This window comes from Phyllobates terribilis, unplaced genomic scaffold, assembly GCF_046119375.1.
Source record: "Phyllobates terribilis strain yellow unplaced genomic scaffold, ASM4611937v1 Scaffold_1__5_contigs__length_1240528914, whole genome shotgun sequence".
Classification (NCBI taxonomy): domain Eukaryota; kingdom Metazoa; phylum Chordata; class Amphibia; order Anura; family Dendrobatidae; genus Phyllobates; species Phyllobates terribilis.
Window position 1 is genome coordinate 296,014,450 of NW_027362761.1, and position 19,834 is coordinate 296,034,283.

At 41.8% G+C, this 19,834-nt stretch overlaps 1 protein-coding gene across 2 annotated transcripts in view; it reads right to left on the minus strand.

The window, feature by feature from the left end:
- The window catches only part of LOC141166895 (protein DGCR6-like), a 45,064-nt gene that overhangs the window by 10,139 nt on the left and 15,091 nt on the right, over window positions 1–19,834 (minus strand). For both annotated transcript variants that reach the window (XM_073654068.1, XM_073654077.1), the window contains 2 exons: window positions 18,710–18,810; window positions 15,912–16,052 (listed from right to left, as the gene is read on the minus strand). In XM_073654068.1, coding sequence (XP_073510169.1) covers window positions 15,912–16,052; window positions 18,710–18,810 — 242 coding nt within the window. The remainder of the gene's footprint in view (window positions 1–15,911; window positions 16,053–18,709; window positions 18,811–19,834) is intronic.

Consider the following 19,834-nt stretch of genomic DNA (forward strand, 5'->3'; position numbering starts at 1 on the left):
ATGAAAATACAGAAAAATCTTTAAATGAGAAGGTGTGTCCAAACTTTTGGTCTGTACTGTATATATATATCTATATATATCTCTATCTACTATATAATCGGCTTATCCCGTCTGTCTGTCCGTCCAGGAAATCCCGCGTCGCTGATTGGTCCAGCTGCGGCCAATCAGCGACGCGGGATTTCAGAACAAGATGGCGGCCGTTAGCGGCTCATCTGCCGCACGGAGGTCAGCAGCGATGCAGCCGGGAGATGACCGGCGCCGGCCGCGACCAATCAGCGATATTGGCGCGAAATTTAACACACCGCTGTCCTGATTGGTCGCGGTCGGCACCAATCAGCGATATTGGCGCGAAATTTAAAACACCGCTGTCCTGATTGGTCGCGGTCGGCACCAATCAGCAACGAGCGCAGTTTGGCCGCGAATTGGCGCCGGATTTGAAACACGCAGGCCACCATCGGGAGATCAGCGGCGACGCAGCCGGGAGATGCTGCTCGCAGCAGAAGTACCCCTACCGGCGGCCTCGCTCCCCGGTCCTCCCTTCACACTTGCCGCGTGGTCAGCGATGTTGTCACGAGCAGTATTGACAACATGACGTAATTACAAAATTCATTAGGGGCCCCGGGGGGATACATTGGGGGGTTAATTTAAAGTAGTGCACAACCTATTTAAACTCTGCTTCGCTGATTAGTCGCGCCCGGTCGGCCGCATACATATTCTAGAATACCCGATTACCCGATGCGTTAGAATCGGACCACCATCTAATATACATATATATATATATACGCGCACACACACACACACACACACACACACACACACACACACAGTACAGACCAAAAGTTTGGACACACCTTCTCATTTAAAGATTTTTCTGTATTTTCATGACTATGAAAATTGTACATTCACACTGAAGGCATCAAAACTATGAATTAACACATGTGGAATTATATACTTAACAAAAAAGTGTGAAACAACTGAAAATATGTCTTATATTCTAGGTTCTTCAAAGTAGCCACCTTTTGCTTTGATGACTGCTTTGCACACTCTTGGCATTCTCTTGATGAGCTTCAAGAGGTAGTCACCGGAAATGGTTTTCACTTCACAGGTGTGCCCTGTCAGGTTTAATAAGTGGGATTTCTTGCCTTGTAAATGGGGTTGGGACCATCAGTTGTGTTGTGCAGAAGTCAGGTGGATATACAGCTGATAGTCCTACTGAATAGACTGTTAGAATTTGTATTATGGCAAGAAAAAAACAGCTAAGTAAAGAAAAATGAGTGGCCATCATTACTTTAAGAAATGAAGGTCAGTCAGTCCAAAAAATTGGGAAAACTTTGAAAGTGTCCCCAAGTGCAGTTGCAAAAACCATCAAGCGCTACAAAGAAACTGGCTCACATGAGGACCGCCCCAGGAAAGGAAGACCAAGAGTCACCTCGGCTTCTGAGGATAAGTTTATCACCAGCCTCAGAAATCGTAGGTTAACAGCAGCTCAGATTAGAGATCAGGTCAGTGCCACACTGAGTTCTAGCATCAGACACATCTCTCAACAACTGTTAAAAGGAGACTTTGTGCAGCAGGCCTTCATGGTAAAATAGCTGCTAGGAAACCACTGCTAAGGACAGGCAACAAGCAGAAGAGACTTGTTTGGGCTAAAGAACACAAGGAATGGACATTAGACCAGTGGAAATCTGTGCTTTGGTCTGATGAGTCCAACCACCGTGTCTTTGTGCGATGCAGAAAAGGTGAACGGATGGACTCTACATGCCTGGTTCCCACTGTGAAGCATGGAGGAGGAGGTGTGATGGTGTGGGGGTGCTTTGCTGGTGACACTGTTGGGGATTTATTCAAAATTGAAGGCATACTGAACCAGCATGGCTACCACAGCATCTTGCAGCGGAATGCTATTCCATCCGGTTTGCGTTTAGTTGGACCATCATTTATTTTTCAACAGGACAATGACCCCAAACACACCTCCAGGCTGTGTAAGGGCTATTTGACCAAGAAGGAGAGTGATGGGGTGCTACGCCAGATGACCTGGCCTCCACAGTCACCAGACCTGAACCCAATCGAGATGGTTTGGGGTGAGCTGGACCGCAGAGTGAAGGCAAAAGGGCCAACAAGTGCTAAGCATCTCTGGGAACTCCTTCAAGATTGTTGGGAGACCATTTCCGGTGACTACCTCTGGAAGCTCATCAAGAGAATGCCAAGAGAGTGCAAAGCACTCATCAAAGCAAAAGGTGGCTACTTTGAAGAACCTAGAATGTAAGACATATTTTCAGTTGTTTCACACTTTTTTGTTAAGTATATAATTCCACATGTGTTAATTCATAGTTTTGATGCCTTCAGTGTGAATGTACAATTTTCATAGTCATGAAAATACAGAAAAATCTTTAAATGAGAAGGTGTGTCCAAACAACTCCTATTGGTTCCTTTTGATCACTGTGAAAGTAAATCAATTCCCCCTTTGTCAGACCCTTACTTAGATAAAAAATTATAAAATAAAAAACTAATATTTTTTTCCATTCTTTGCCGTTAGGGTTGGGGTTAGGATTTGGGTTGTGCTGGGGTTGGGATTTTTTCAAAAGTAAAGAAAAAAAAAATGACGACGATACGATGACTAGTGTTGAGCGCAAGTGCTCGCTACTTGAGTTTGCATCGGGTGCTCGGGTATATACAGAGTGTCGCGGCTGCTCGAGTAAAATGCTTAAGTCCCCACATCACACATTTTGCGGCTGTTATACATCCAAAATAACACGCGAGGATTGCCTGCCATGCACTGGCAATTCCAGCATGTTTTTTTTGAGTGTCTAACAGTCGCAAAACATGTGAGGCGGGGACTCGAGTATGTCACTTGAGCACTCGCAATACTCAGTGCATACCCAAGCAACAAATTCAAACTCAAGTAGTGAGCACTTGCGCTCAACACTAATGACAACATATTCAATATGACGACCTAATGTTATCAAATTCTGTGTTGTGCCTCTGGGTTCAAAAGGCTCACTATACCCTTTAATAAAATCCATGAGGGTAGTAGTTTCCAAAATAGGGTCACATATGGGGGGGTGGTTTCTACTGTTTAGGCACATCAGGGGCTCTCCAAACGAGACATGGCGTCCGATTTCAATTCCAGCCAATTTTGCGTTCAAAAAGTTACACGGTGCTCCTTCCCTTCTGAGCCCTGCCGTGCGCCCAAACAGTGTTTTTTTTCCCCACATATGGGGTATCGGCGTACTCCGAAGAAATTGCACAATAATTTTTGGTGTCCATTTTCTCCTATTACCCTTGTGAAAATAAAAACTTTGGGGCTAAAATATCATTTTGTGGAAAAAGTTTGATTTTTTATTTTCACGGGTCTACGTTATAAACTTCTGTGAAGCACCTGGGGGATCAAGGTGCTCACTACACATCTAGATAAGTTCCTTGAGAGGTCTAGTTTCCAAATGGGGTCACTTGTGGGGGGTTTCCACTGTTTAGGCAAATCAGAGGCTCTCCAAAAGAGACATGGCGCCCGCTCTAGATTCTAGACAATTTTGCGTTCAAAAAGTCAATTGGTGCTCCTTCCCTTCCGAGCCCTACAGTGTGCCCAAACAGTGGTTTTCCCCCACAGATGGCGTTTCGACAAACTCAGAAATTGCACAACACATTGGGTGGTCCATTTTCTCTCATTACTCTTGTGAAAATAAAACAATTGGGTCTGAAGTAAAATTTTTGTGAAATAAAAAAAAGTTAAATGTTCATTTTTTTCCTTCCACATTGCTTCAGTTCCTGTGAAACACATTAAGAGTTAATAAACTTGAGCACCTTGATGGGTGCAGTTTTTAGAATGGTGTCACTTTTGCGTATTTTCTGTCATATAGACCCCTCAAAGTCACTTAAAATGTGATGTGATCCCTAAAAAAAATGGTTACATTTTGTTGGAAAAATGAGAAGTCGCTGGTCAACTTTTAACCCTTATAACTTCCTAACCCCAAAAAATTTTTGTTGCAAAAATTGTGCTGATGTAAAGTAGACAAGAATTCAAAGTTTGAAAATTGCAAAATTTCCGCCAAGTTTCAGTTTTTTTTCACAAATAAACTTAGTCATATCGAAAAATTTGTGTATGTGAAAATCAATAATTATCAGCTTTGTTAACGGTTCCTGAAAATATATCACACATACTAAGAAGTGAGGTGATGCCAGTGTAAAGAGCTTTAGAATCATCATTCTCATCTTAGTATGCACTGCAACTGAGAAGAAAAGCTGTACATCTCAAGAGTCTCTTTCCTTTCGTACATATCAATTATTTAAACCCAGACAGCCATCAGATGAACAACCGCCCTGGCATGACGTTCCCATTATTGTGCGCTCATCAGCATTTACTTGTAAGCTGGAGAAAGTCTGGCAGCAAATCTTTGATGTTATCTCATGAGTTCCTAATAAATGGTCTTTTTTGTGTTCTTTACAGGTCAAAGAGTGGGTTTCTTAAAGGAGCCAGAACACACAACTGGGGTTTCCCCATCATTACAAAAGATGGAAGACCACTAGGACATCCCATAACTTCCTAATCCCAATAGACACGACATTCATCATTTCTCATAATACCACAGCTCTTTCATAGTTTGCTCTGCACAGTGATGCCCATATCCACCCAGTGAACAGAGAAACACAGCCCTTTTCTAAAGAAACTGAGCTATGTTTGAAGGTGCACCGGAGCATCACTGCAAAAGGAAGGTAAAATATGAGATGTTGGACTTCACTGATCAGGAGGATATGGCGTAACCTACCAATATGCCTGATATTTTAAAACTGGAATACCCCTTTAAATATTTTCAGTTCCAGTACGTATCCAGTGTGAACATAATTTTATTTCGCCTGGTATTAGTGCCTAGTCCCATTCAGTTGACAAATCTGTAATAAATGAACTAGTGCATGTGCCCCCAAGTTCTTGGCGGCGGTAGTTTAGGCTGGTCCCAACAGAAAGCTCACTGGTGCAAAATTGACCAGATGTATTACTAATAAAATCTGAAGCATTGCTTTCTATGTGACCGAAAAACAAAATACATAAATAAAAATTCAAATCTACACCAGCCAAAGGCTCAAGTAGATTGGCATTATGATGATGCAGCTTTGTGGCATAAATCATAATAAATGTGTAGCACCCTGCATGGACCCTCCTCTTCAGCAAAGGTTTGCCCACTTTTTATGCAAATGATGGCATACATATGACATGCGCCATAATTCAGGCTTTTTTTTTTTTTAAAGGCAAAAAGTGTTGTAAATACAATAATAAATATACCCACTGTATCATTCACCGTTCATAAAACTGAATCAGATGTGCAGATTCCTGTTTACATCTGTGAAATCAAATTTGTGGTTTACATTAGTTACTGTCTACCTTCACAATAATCTGCTTTCCACGACAGCATTTGCACCGCTTTCCGAATGCTAACACTTTGTAAAATACACAGTTAGAATTTTGCTATGCTAGTCAGTTTGAGTTGTCATTACATGAACGCAAGTATGATATTTGCATACTAGCAGTCACATATCGACTAGTTTCTCATCTGCTTCTCTGACTAGAACATTAGAGAGGCGGATGAAAATATAGTCAGCAAGTCACCCCTAGTATGCACTTTTAGAATTCGGCAAGCTGCACTGCTTACCGTGTCAGCCTTTGGGTGGAAAAACCCTTTAAGGTCTTTAAAAAAGGTTCTTAAGAAAATATCAGGTTAGTAGTGGGTTAGCGAATGTAGATGGTGACACTGCTCAGGAATCTAAATAACGCCCCCATCCCCACCAGTTTCATTTTTGGAACCATGTTGTTCAACCTTACCATCTCTATGATCAACTAGCATATTGATTCTCTTTCGTTATCCCCAAACGCCAGCACTCTCCAAAACAAATAATTATTTAGCCTTCCTGCTTACCCCCCCCCCACCTAACCTCATCTGCTCACATGCTCCTAAACCTCATATACCTCCTACTAAAACACAAAACAAGTGGGCACTATCCTCCAACTTGTTTGCGCTCTCGTTATTTTTCCTTAGGCTGTGTGCCCACGATGCGTTTTTAATGCGTTTCTGAAACGCTGTGGAAACGCATTAAAAACGCATGGTAGAAGGCCTGCCATGTTCCCCAATGATAATCTGCATGTGCTATGCACATGCTGCGGAAATTTCCGCTGCGGATTATCGTTGCAGAAAAAAACGCAGCACTACCAATTATTTTGCGGAAATGCTGCGTTTTCGCCGCCATTGACTTGCATTAGAACGCGCCAATTCCGCAAGACTGCATCTGCACTTGCGTAATTGGCGCGTTCTAATGTGCGGACGGTACCCGGGTGTAGAGGAGAGGAGAGTCTCATCCACACCCAGGTACCATTAAAAAATCTGTAAAAAAAGAATAAAATAAAAAATAAATGTATATTTACCTTCCGGCGGCCCGCGCACCGCTCCTACTTGCTTCCTGGCACTTTGCAGTGGATTGAAAGAACTGCGCTGACGTCAGAGTCATGTGACGGGTCACGCGACGCTGATGTCGGCAGGTCTTTCAATCCATCGCTGCCGGCACCGAGCGAAGCAAGACAGCGCGGGCCATCGGAGGGTAAGTATATATTTATTTTTTTATTTTTAACCACTCTCTCGGGTCACACTATATAAATCCATGCAGTTTGCATGGATTTATATAGTGTGACCTAGTTGTCACAAGCACTTTCCAAGTGATGCTAATCGCTTGGAAAGCGCTTGTCAATCCGCATGCGGAAATGTCAGTGAATAACGCTCCATTTCTGCATGTCCCTGGCAGGAAAACGCATGTACAATCCGCATGTACAATCCGCATGCGTTTTTTTCTGCCAGGGAGATGCAGAAACGCTCAGGAAAAAATCCTGAGCATTTCTGCATCGTGGGCACATAGCCTTACTGCTGGTGATATATCTCCCAATCCTGGACCTCCACAGCTGATAACCCCCCATTATTTCACCCTCCTATCCATCCCACCTACTAGAAACTACCACAATCTCTGCAACATAAAACCCATTCCCTTGACCCCCACTCCCTTGCTCTGAAGAGCTTGGGAACACCTGTTTCCTCTGCAATAAGCTCCACATCTTTCACGACCTCTTTACTTCTTACACTCGATCCTACCTGGGCCTCACCGAACCATGGCTCAGTATGTAACGGTGGAGGAGAGGGTCTTTATTTTTTTTTTTATTTTTTTTTTTAAACAACTGCACCTTCAACCTAATCCAACCTCTACTCTCTTCTTTTGAAGTGCACACTCTCCATATCTGCTATCCCTCCAACCTCCAAGTGGCCATTGTATCCTATACAGACCCCTGGGCCCTGCAACTGTCTTTATGGACTACTTCTCTACCTGGGTTCTACACTTTCTCTCTGCTCACATTCCCACCATCATCATGGGCGACTTCCAGTAGCGTAGCTACCGGGGGGCAGTCGCCCCAAGCTCAGGGGGGCCCACCGCGGGGAGCCCACCCGGAGCTACGCTACACCAATATACTGAAGGAAAGGGGGGATTGTTCCTCTGTGAAGCAGAGAAACAAAAAGATGGCCACACAAGTTCAAAATTGTAAAGAAGTAAGAAAATTCCTTTATTAACACATGTAGTAAACACAAATTACAAAGATAAATGCGGACGACAGAGTAGACACAGAGTGCTGGATCCACATGAATAAAACAATGTTAAAAACTGTGACACAGCGCCCGAAAGGTCAGCCTATATAGCTCCCATCTTTACATACTGTTCCCCCACTTCTCCTTACTGTACCCTCACTTCTCCATATTGTCCCCCACGTTCTCACCTCTCTATACTGTCCTCTCATGCTCCCATCTCTACATACGGTTTCCCTTTTTTCCATACAATCCCCTCACACTCCCACTTCTCCATATAGCCCCCACTCGCTCCAAATTCTGCATCCTGTTCCCCCATTTCTCAATATTGTCCACTACGCTCCCACCTCACCATACTGTCCCCCTACTTCTTCATATTGTACACCCACTTCTCCATACAGTCTACTCGTGCTCCCATTTCGCCATACGATCCCCCCACTTCTCCATATTGTCCCCCACTTCTCCATACAATTCCCTCACAGTCCCACTTCAACATATGGTCATCAGACGCTCCCAATTCTCCATCCTGTTCCCCCATATTGTGCCCTACGCTCCCACCTCTCCACTGTCCCCCCACTTCTTCATATTGAACACCCATTTCTCCATAATGTCCCTTACTTCTCCAAATGCCCCCCCCCCCCCACTCCTCCATATTGTCCCCCATGCTCTCTCCTCTCCATGGTGTCCCAACACTTCTCCATCTAGTCCTCCCATCCCCACGCTGCTCTCTATCACAATTTTCCACACTGCCCCATATGCAGGCAGGCATATCCCACTCAGGGATCACAGCAGCAGACAGTGTGCGACCTCTTCACTCCACTGCATGTCGGGGAGGGGAGATTTAAAAAGAGAAAACACAGTAGTTTGACAATAAATGGCTTCACCCAACCAATAACCATGAGTGGAGAAAGTTTTTTTGTTATTATTCATATTCTCTGAAACAAGGCCAAGAAAGGAATGTAAACTTTTGAGCACAACTGTATAAGATTATCTCAGCACAAGAACATTTTTTTAACACATCCATTGTGAAACTTATTTTTATCCATAAAAATATGTATTAATTAAAATGTACTTTGTTTCTGGGAAAACCCCTTTAAAGGCGTTTTCCGGTTTCAATACACTATTTTCCCTAAGGACGAGCTAAGTGATTGGCTGCAGCGCTGTTTTACGTAACATCACTGCTGCAGTGAAACAACACAGGTTGGAGCAGCGGCAGAGACTCAGCAATGGACCAGAGGAGAGTAAGTAAATCAAAGTTAGTTTTTTCACACTGAACTGCACCTGGTGGCAATAATTACTGAAGCCAGAAAACCCTTTAACACTAGAACTACTGATGGAGTCATTTTGACTCCTTTCGTTTTTTATTTCTCTTCTGTGACTACATTTTTCAGAATTCCGGCTTGAAACTCTGTGACTTTTCCTCAAATATGATGTGAAAAAAGATTTTGTGAGAATAAATAATTTTGGTGAAAAATTTGCGCGTTTTTTTCAAAATTTACCAAGAACTACTGAAGTATATTTTGAGGTCCTTTTGTCACTAAATGTTGCTATAAAGTTTTGTGCATAATTTTTTCACTCTGTCTTATTTACCCTGATGTTCATATAGATGTAGTTCAATTTACATGTCAACTTTTCACATTTTCCTTGTGTTTTACCTGCTTGTATTACTGTGTAATGCTGAACAAAATAGCTTGTTTACTCTAGGCTCTTATCTTATGCTAATGAAGGGTGGTGTTTTTCTAAGGTCCTAGCAGGAGACAGTATTCTGGATAGTAACTTTACTTTCAGTTCAGCTGAAGAGACAAAGAGAACAGACGCAGACATACGAGCTCTGAAGACTCATACAGGTATGAATTGTTATGAAATAGTTTAGCTGTCTGTCAACTGATTCAGCCCACCTACTTTTGAAGGTGGCAGAACAGTTATTATTTCTTTTAGTTTTCATTTCATTTCTATTTTTCAGCAGGGAACTATATAGAATTATGGAATTTATGAGGAATATGGAGAGAAGACGTTTGATAAAGCCTCAGGATATTCTGGCTACTTTGCAATCCATACCGGAGGATGAATCGGAATCCGAATTGCAGGAACATGTATTTGATTCTGACAGTGATGAAGATTTCATTCCTCAGAACATATCAAGTGAATCTGAAGACTCAGAAGGAACAAATCCAGAAGGTAAGTAGTTATGTGTATTTATTTGTTCTTCCACACACTGAGTTAGGGCCTGTGCACACTAGCAGAATTCTGGCTGAATAGCCATCTGGATATTCTTGCCGCAATACAGGCCGTACCTGCCTGCTCATGCCTGAAGCTCCGCTCCGAACCCCGGGCTGGAGCCGCTGTCAGGGACAGAGCAGCGCTTGCTTATGCGCGAGCACGGCTCCGTCCCAGACAGCGGCTCCAGCCCGGGGTTCGGAGCGGAGCTTCAGGTATGAAACTCCGCTCTGTACCTGAGCGGGCAGGTACGGGCCGGATTGTGGTGAGAATATCCGGTCGGATATTCCGCCGCTAATCCAGCCAGTGTGCACGGACCCTTACAAAACAAAAATTCTAAATATTCATCAACTTTTTTACAGATATTCCAAGCACATCAACTGGGTATCGGGCTCATGCAGTTATGTTGCCTCGTGACCATCCTCCTGGTCGTGGACAGAAAAAATCAGCAAAACGTCCCAGAAATGAAAGAACAACAGATAACGATGGCGGCGAAGGTAATGCAACAACAAACACCAGAGAAGGCGAATCTGAAGGAATACTAGTTTCAGCGGATGGTATTCAATGGAAACCTGTTGAAATTGGAGAACACTTGCCTGGTAGGCGTGACAGCCAAAATATTCTTCGAGAAGCACCTGGCCCTACAGGATACGCCAGAAGAAATATCATTATCGATAGTCCTTTGAGCGCATGGCGTTTATTTTTTGATTCATATATATTGACACATATAAAGAACTGTACGCTTGCAGAAGCATGCAGGAACAATAATTTACAGTTTACTCTATCTGATGAGGAGCTAGATGCATTCATTGCGATATTCTATGCTCGTGGAATATCTGGCACGAACCGTCACTCGATTAGCAGTATTTGGTGTAATGACTGGGGAATACCGTTTTGCAAAGCGACAATGTCTAGGGACCGCTTTGTTGAAATTATGAGGTTTCTCAGATTTGATGAGAAATCTACTCGATCGGAGAGACTGCAAACGGACAAGTTTGCTCTATTTTCTACTGTGTGGGACAGGTTTATTGAAAATTGTATTGCGTGTTACAAACCTGGCCCATACATAATGGTGGATGAGCAACTTTTCAAAAGCAAAACTAGGTGTCCATTCACGCAGTACATGCCTTCCAAACCAGATAAATATGGCCACAAATATTGGCTAGCTGTTGATAAGAGGAGCAAATATCTGGCAAATGGCTTCCCTTATCTAGGCAAAGATGACACACGCCGTGCTGAGGACCGTTTAGCTGACCATGTGGTAATGAAGTTATTGGACCCGTTTTTGAAAAAAGGTCGCAATGTTACAACCGATAATTATTTTACTTCAGTAAAATTAGCTAAACAGCTAAAAAGCAAAGGAACAACCATCGTGGGAACACTGAACAAGATAAGGCGAGAAGTGCCTAAAGAAATAAAATCCATGAAAGAGGAATTGTACAACACTAAAGTGTTTAGAAATGAAGACAATTTTACACTTACAGTATATCAAGGAAAGCCCAACAAAAATGTTGTCATTTTGAGTTCCGTCCATCCAGATGTTGTTGTTGCGTCTGATTCCGCTAAAAAAACTCCAGAAACGGTAAAGTTTTACAATGAAACAAAATATGGAGTAGATGTAGTGGATCAGATGGCACGAAAATATACCACACGAACATGCACAAGGAGATGGCCTGTTCATGCATTTGAAAATGCCTTAGACTTTGCGGGTATAAATGCATGGATAATATTCAAGGAGATTACCCACCAAAAAATGTCACGCAAGGCATTTTTGCAAACGCTTGTGAGAGAGTTGAGTGGTCCTTATGTCACAGATAGGGAAAAGGGTTCCACGTCCCAAGTTTCTACATGCTCAGAAGTGATGGTTCAAACAAAATTTTGCCAGATCAAAGAAAAGTGCAAGAAAAATAGATCTGTCGGAAATTGTAAGACTTGTGGTAAGTCTTTGTGTGGGCAATGTACTGCCATAAATCAAAGGCAATGCCTAAAATGCGAAACACCAAATGTTTAGAAGGTGAATTCTGCGCCATATTTTCATTTTTATGCTCCTCCACCTACATTTTCTCTGCTTTTTGTTCTTCAGTTGTTGTTTATATGTGTGCACTTGAATAAAAAAAAATGTTTGAAAAACGTCTATTATAATTATTGTTATTTTCTGTAGAAAAATAAGAAAAGCAGAAAAAAAACAATCAAAAGCATTACTGTTGGATCTCACAATAATAATACATTACAAAAAATATAATTATTAATAAATAACCACAAATGAAACTCTAAAAATAAACGAAAACAAGCAAGGAGTCAAAATGACTCCTTTCAGTAGTTCTAGGCGGGGTCACGAGTCCAGTAGTCCTAGTGTTAAGGAATACTTAGAAATATACGCCAAATCTGACCTCCATAGCAATATTTTTAAACATATCTATACCATTAGACATGCACTTCAACACAGCTATGTAGACCATGTCTTTCACAATATTTTTCCAACCACACTTGTACTAGTGGTATTTAAGTGTTTATGACCCCCTTTAACTTCTATCTCATCTGATGAATATTTTCTTCTAAATGGGAATCAGAGTTAAATCGTTTCTTCAAGACTCTATGTTGGCATAAGGCCATTCAATTTACTAAATCTGTTTCCAAAAGGTGTCAGGCACTGGGAAGTGTCTCACAAGATTCTCCTTTTCTGGTATTTAACCCCTGTGCACTAGGCAAAAATCATCAGTAATTACGCTGATATATGCTGGAGATGATGTGTGGCAGAGGCAATTATTGTATTTTGCGGACTAAGACGTACCCGATATTTTGGGGCGAATATAGGATTTTTTTTTTTTTTTTTATAAAATGGTGGTACGTCTTAGAGTCTGATTTTACAGTAGCTTATTGAGGGAGAGGGTGTGGGGGTTGGCTGCAGTGGAGCGGGGTCACAGGAGGCAGGGTCGCTGCTGCAGGAAGCTGGAGGGATTTCCCTACAGTGGGCTTCGGGAAAATGGCCACCAGAGGCGGCACATGCGCAGATTGAGATCTCGGCTCATAAGCTACATTTGGATTATAAGAGACACCCACATTTTCCTTACAAATTTTTGGGAAAAAAGTGCATCTTATAATTCGAAAAATATGGTATATTCAGGAAACACATTGTTCCTGCAGCTCACCTTTGTATCATCATATAATTAAAATTACCTTCCTCTCCTTCCAACAAGAAAACCAACAATGTATTTGATATTTTTCAAAAATTAGTATGTGCTTACACCAAGGAATCATTGAAAGGTCCTCTAGCAGACGCAAAGTGGATCCCCTGGAAGCTCTTCCCTAAGGCCACGGCCCCGCTATCAGTAGTTCGTCAGTATTTTTTCTCAGGAGTTGGGACCGAAACCAGGAGTGGGTGATAAATGCAGAATTGGTGACTTGTTTCTATTATACCTTTTCTCTGATTGTTTCTCAATTAGTTTTGGCTCCCACTCCTGAAAAAAAATACTGACCGAATACTGACCAAATACTGATAGTGGGGCCATGGACTAAGTTTTTGAGGAATTATTCGGAGTGGGTGCACCTAACAATTTGCCTCAAAACGCTTAAAAGGCGCTTCCTTTTAATTTCTATTGTAAGGCTGTGTGCCCACGATGAGTTTTTTTAAGCGTTTCCGCAGCGGCAAAAAACGCTGCAGAAACTCTTAAACGCTTGGTAGAAGGCCTGCCATGTTCCCCAATGATAATCCGCATGTGCTGTGCACATGCTGCGGAAATTTCCGCTGCGGATTATCATTGCGGGAAAAAACAAAGCACTACCAATTATTTTGCGGAAGTGCTGCGTTTTCGCTGCCATTGACTTGCATTGAAACGCATGGATTACGCATCACTGTATATGCAGATGCGCATTCCACGCGTTTCAATGTACGGATGGTACCCGGGTCTAGAGGACAGGAGACTCCTCCGGACCCGGGTACCATAGAACCTGTGAAAAAAAGAATAAAATAAAAAATAAATGTTATATTTACCTTCTGATGGCCCCCCTTGCGATCGTCCTCCCTTGCCGGCAGATCGCGGTGGACTGAAAGACCTGTGCTGACGTCATAGTCATGTGACTGCAGGTCCTTCAGTGCAGTGTAAAGCGTTCTGCCAGCAAGCCAGGACGGAGCGAAGCAAGACTGCGGGGGCCATCAGAAGGCAAGTATATATTCATTTTTTTATTTTTTTGACGTTCTTTAAGGTCACAGTATATAAATCCATGCCGTTTGCATGGATTTATATAGTGTGACCAAGTTGTCAAGCACTTTCCAAGTGATACTAAAATCGCTTGGAAAGCGCTTGTGGAAATGCATGTGAAGAACGCTTCACATCCGCATGTCCCTGGCGGGGAGATGTAGAAACGCTCAGGAAAAATCCAGAGCATTTCTGCATCGTGGGCACATAGCCTAAAACCACTTTCTTGTCCATATGTTCAGTGTTTTGAGTAGTTTTCTTCTGGTTCATGTGTAGAAAAATGTCTGGTGGGGAAAAAAAGAGTGCATATCACTTCTTTGAAGCGGCTCCTGATGGAATACGCTCCAATCTGGTATTGTACTTTCGGAAGCCTGCAAAAAAAAAACCTTCAGGAAAGTAAAAACTAAAAAGAAGCGTTTTTTCTAGTGAAGTGGTTGACACTAGAAAACGTGTTTAGGGCCACTTAAAAAAAAAAAATCCCTCATGTGCCCTTAAACTCACTGGGTAACTTCTCTGCCTAGGCCCTTGCACCACATACAGATCCTAACTTGGACATCCAGATGCCATTTAGTTCATAGTAAACCCTTCCTATTTATGCTTCTTGTTCCTGATCCCTTGTCTTTTAGGTTTCTCCCCCTGACACTCAAGTTGGAAATCTACTTTATTAGATTAATTGATCGCCTATGCTTGGCAGATTCATCTTTAAGGGAACTTGTCACCTTCAGAAACGTTATTTACCTCTAGATACAGTGACAATCTAAAAAGAAATACCGATAAATGATCTTTAGCAAGCTTAGTGGAGCAACAGCTACACACTGCAAAGTTTTTGCTTGAAGATTGTGGACGTGAAGGGACATTATATACTGTACATTTAGAAATAAAAGTAGATTGCCATTTTACTTTTCAACCTCTTAAAAACATTGAAAATGTTAGAACTTGCCCCCTGAGGAGGACAATTAATGCGAAACACAAATTGGGTTATGTAATTTGGTGGGTATTATAGGAGTTTTACAACATGTGTATGACAACTGTACTTTCTTTGGTTACACTTTGTACTACCCAAATGGGAGTATAATGTGGGTAGATATATCTGCACTTGCACTTTAGTTATAGATTATACCGCTCTACAGTTGTGAGCTCACAACTGACCTCTGACTTCTTTTGTGTATGTGGCAAAGTGATCCGGTTTCAACTATACATAATTAATAAAGTGTTACTTTTATCCCATATTTAGGGCAGATATGGCTTTTGTGTAATGGTGAGTAAATATTTTTTTGAGTTATGGGTAATACTCCACTAGTGATAGGAAAGGCACTACATGATATATTTGCATTAAAAAGTGTCCAGCTCCTTTGTTCTAAGGGGTAACATTTCTCCTTATGGAGAGTGACACACCAGCTCTGGCACGTCAAGGTGAGGAGGCTTATTCGCCATGCAATGCTCCTCTGTGAAATTTAATATGCAAATTGCCTCTTCAGAGAAAAAGAGGACTTGTACTCTATAGTGCCACCTATTGGAAGCAGCAATCCTACAAGTCACAATCAACCCATTAACGAGTCATGCAATATGACTTAGGATAAAAGCCAAATCAGAATCTCAATTTGCACTGACGAGGGCCAACAGCCCGAAACACCGTGTCTGCAAATTGAGATTCTGATTTGGCTTTTATCCTAAGTCATATTGCATGACTCGTTAACGGGCTGATTGTGACTTATAGGATTGCTGCTTCCAATAGGTGGCGCTATAGAGTACAAGTCCTCTTTTTCTCTGAAGAGGCAGCTCCTTTCTGAAACATGCTATCCTACCATGCTAGAACCTTTGCATTTACTCTTCTTTTTACCATACACATTGTAGATGGAGGATCACTCAGAATTGTGTGGAACTAAACACTTACCTGGGGGTTAGTTGTAACATAAAAACCAGACACACCGGCTTTCTCTAAGGTATTTTGCTGGTCTATAACTTTTTGGTCTAATTCTAGAACTATCTTTTCATCCATCATTCGTTGTTCCTCTCGGATTCTCTGTTCAAGAGCCTAAGGGCATAACATAAATAGTAATAATCATGAAATACAGATAAAAAGGCATCTTAATAAAGACGTTTTCCAAGCTTCTCTTAATTAAGTGCACAGGCATACATTATGTAAGAAAGTCAGTCTGGCATTCCAGTGTTGACTCTCCGCCACAGCTCACAGTCTTTGTACCATTTGACTATTGCAGCCATTCACTGGGCTCTCAGGTCTTGTATCATCTACATCAGCATGACAAGTCCTCAGACTGGGCCATTACTACTGCAGTCATGTCAGTAAAGACCACAGACAGCAATGGCATGCCGGGGAGGGTAAGGCTGACTAAGATGCTTGTATAGTGAAAAGTGAAACCTGGAAAACCCCTTTAACTCAGATTAAATGAGTCATGGTGGTAGAAATGACATTTTTGGCATTAAATTAATAACTTTCTTTTTTTTTTTTTTCTCCAAGATAACGCTACTTTAATCCATGGACTGTGTATGATTCTGCATCAGTGCAGTAATCAAGTGAGTGGGGATGACTTGGAATATTTCACAGCTCATAGACAAAGGATGATGATATTTTGTGGAAAACCATCCTCAGCAAATCAGTGCAGGCACAACGCTCAGCACCACTTCATTGTTCACCAGACCCTGCTTTTAGCAGCAGATGAGCCTGATATTAAGGGGATGTGCACACATTGAGTATTTTGTGTGCAAAAATTTCTGCACCATTTCTGCATCTCTTGGCAGGAAAATGCAGCCTCAAAAACATTGCGCTTTTGCCATGTTTTTTACCTGCATTTTTTTCAGTGCATTCAATGGGTGAAAAACACAGGCAAAACTCACAGAGAATTGAAATGCTGCAGATTATTTTATGCACCAAATCTTCAAGTCAAAAATACTCAACGTGTGCATGACATTTCAGGTTTCTCATTCACTTTTCTGGAATCATGTTTTGCTAGCAAATCAGCATGGCAAATCTGGACCAAATCTGCAACGTGTGCACACAGCCTAACTCTCATTTATTTGGATCTGGACTTAGTCGCCCTACGCTGTACTGCCAGGTGTAACTGCTACTGAAAGCATGGGGCTGTGTCTGCTAAACAATGAAGGAAAGTGGCACTTACAAGCTAAACCACCAGCAGAATAGCAGGAATGAAGAGTCAGACCCCCTCCAATCTAATACCTAAGGCTGATTCTAGGCCTAGGCCATCAACTAACTCACTGAAGTACAACAGATCCGGTTGTGGGCACAGATTTAAAATACAGAATGTTAAAAACTACTTCCTGGTTTAGAGTCTAGCTATGGCACTAAAACAGCATCATAGACCAATGATCATACCGTATACCCAGAGACTGACATGAAATGGGGATGGGCTTACTATTCTACATTATATAATGACTATATATACACGCATTAAGAAAATATCAAAGACTGCAAGGAATAGCGACTCTCAATTACAAGAATGCCAGACATTAAATATCCTGACTCCATGACCAGCTGTAATCTCGCCCTTCTAAGTGAGGATCAGCTGTCTCTTCTTGAGATTTCTTTATTCTTCAGTGCAGTTTACAGTTTCCTATTTAATGAATCTTGCAGGACACAGCGTGGAAAATGTAATTTTACTGCAAATTAATTTGGTTTAAGATGTGAAATGAACAGATTATGGACGGGAGCCTGTTCATCAGCACTTAATCATGTCACGTTACAGCTGCCCTCCTAAGTATGCTGTAATCTCCCTTACAGTCAATTGCTGACTGCCAGGAAACGCAGGATTAAGAACATAACATGCTGTAGGTTCCATGATTCTCTGTGTACAGTACAACTGAACACAAAGCTGGTCATCCCCGGTGTTGTGTGACTGATCAGGACAACCCATACATCCTCAATTACATTTTTAGTCATGCTCTGGAGACTCATGTTTACTTGGGATAGGCTACCAATGTGTGATTAGTGGCGATCATGGCTAACGCAGCTAAAGGTCCATTTATACTGCACGATTATCAAGAACGAGCAATTCTAGGAACATTCATTTTCAGATAATCGTGAAGTCTAAATAGGCTGCCAATCACCCGATGAGAACAATAGCAGCCTATGCACACAGAACAGTCTATTAGTAGTGATGAGCGACCATGCTCATTGCTCGAGATTTACGAGCATGCTCAGGCGAGCACCTATTATCTTCAGCTTGCGGGGGGGGGGGTTAAAGTTTTCCTTGCTCCGTGAACATGATTTGCGACTGTTTGACAGCTTTAATACATGTGAGGAATGCCTGTTTTTCCAGCATTCCTCATATGCTTCAGTGTGCGGGACTGTGCTGAGCAGCCTCTGAACACTGCTTAATTCCATCTGCCACCATAGCTGGATTGTTAGACTGCCACCCATCTGATATTGATGACCTATCCTCAGGATCATCTTTAATATGTACGTCCAAGATAACACCTTTAAGTTTATTGGTCACATTGGGTAGATACGATGGTGATTTTCTTTTAGTGAAGGTTAACAAATCTCATCCACTTGCTGCGTGAAAAAAATATAAGTGAATTTAAAATTGCGTTTTTCTCTAAGGATTTTACACTTTGCAATGCAGAGGACCCATCTGCAATGAAATCTGCATATAAAGCAGAAAATAACTGCTGATAAATCCCTAGAAACAGTCCTGTGCTCAGCACTGTACTGACCTCTAGCTCCCTCTGCTGGGTGGATTGCAGTACAGACATATTGTGCGCTTTACATGACTGCTGAGCTTCTTTATGCTTCTTGAGGAGATCCTGTTTTAACACTTTACAAAGAGAAGAAGAGCCACAATGTTATTTATGCACAGCACAAAAAAAGTATTTGTAATTTAGACTAAGGCAGTAATGGGGGTTGTATATCAGTATTTAATTTACATGGGATCTCATTAAAAGTTTGGTATGTAGTATAAAGATCATTGATACTAAAAACTAGAGGTGCTGCTCAATGCATCCAGTTTACAGCAAATGTGGTTAATAAAAACACTCCAGCCTTGGGTGCCCCAATATAAAAGAATTAGTGACATATAAGTTAGGTCATGGCTGTGAACATCATCATGCCCAGAAATCCAGAAATGTATTGTACAACTCCAAACACTGTCATCTTAGTAGTTTAAAGGGTGTTTAAGTATTCATGCAAGAGCCCATAAAATATTGAAACAACTCCGCCTTGTTCCCACACCCCATTAACTTACCAAGGAGAATACGATTTTGTGTATCTATATTTGTTACATTTTTACTTGTGCTCCATATATGACGCAATTGAAGGCATTGATAAAACATTTTATAGTGCAATCCAAATTCCTCCCAAAGCTGGTCAAAGTTCTTAAATACTCCATCTAACTGCACCTGAGACAGAAGATGAATACCTGCCAACTCCCATGGTGAAAAGCCCTCCAGCCTGAAGAACTCCGGAAGCTTCGGATTACGCCAAAGTGGAGTAAATTTAGTGACCCAAAACCCCCATAAGCCGTTTACTTTTTTCCCACACCTTGACCATTAATGAAATGGTCGGATGTTTTGCATTGGCTAAACTATGGAATCCTGCCTCCAAAGATAGCAAAAGGGCCCCATTACCCGTGTGCCAAAAGTCTAGCCACTGAACTGGTTTACAGCTCCATATTCCAGCCCCTCATATGCTGCAGCTAGGTTGCTAAAACGTAGATTCAAGGGTTAGGAGCAGCTAATCCACCTTCATCCTTCCAATTTTCCAATAAATCATAACTGAGGTACTCCTTTTTTCCACATTACCGTAGTTCTCTAAAAAGCGATTGAAATTTACAGAAATATTTC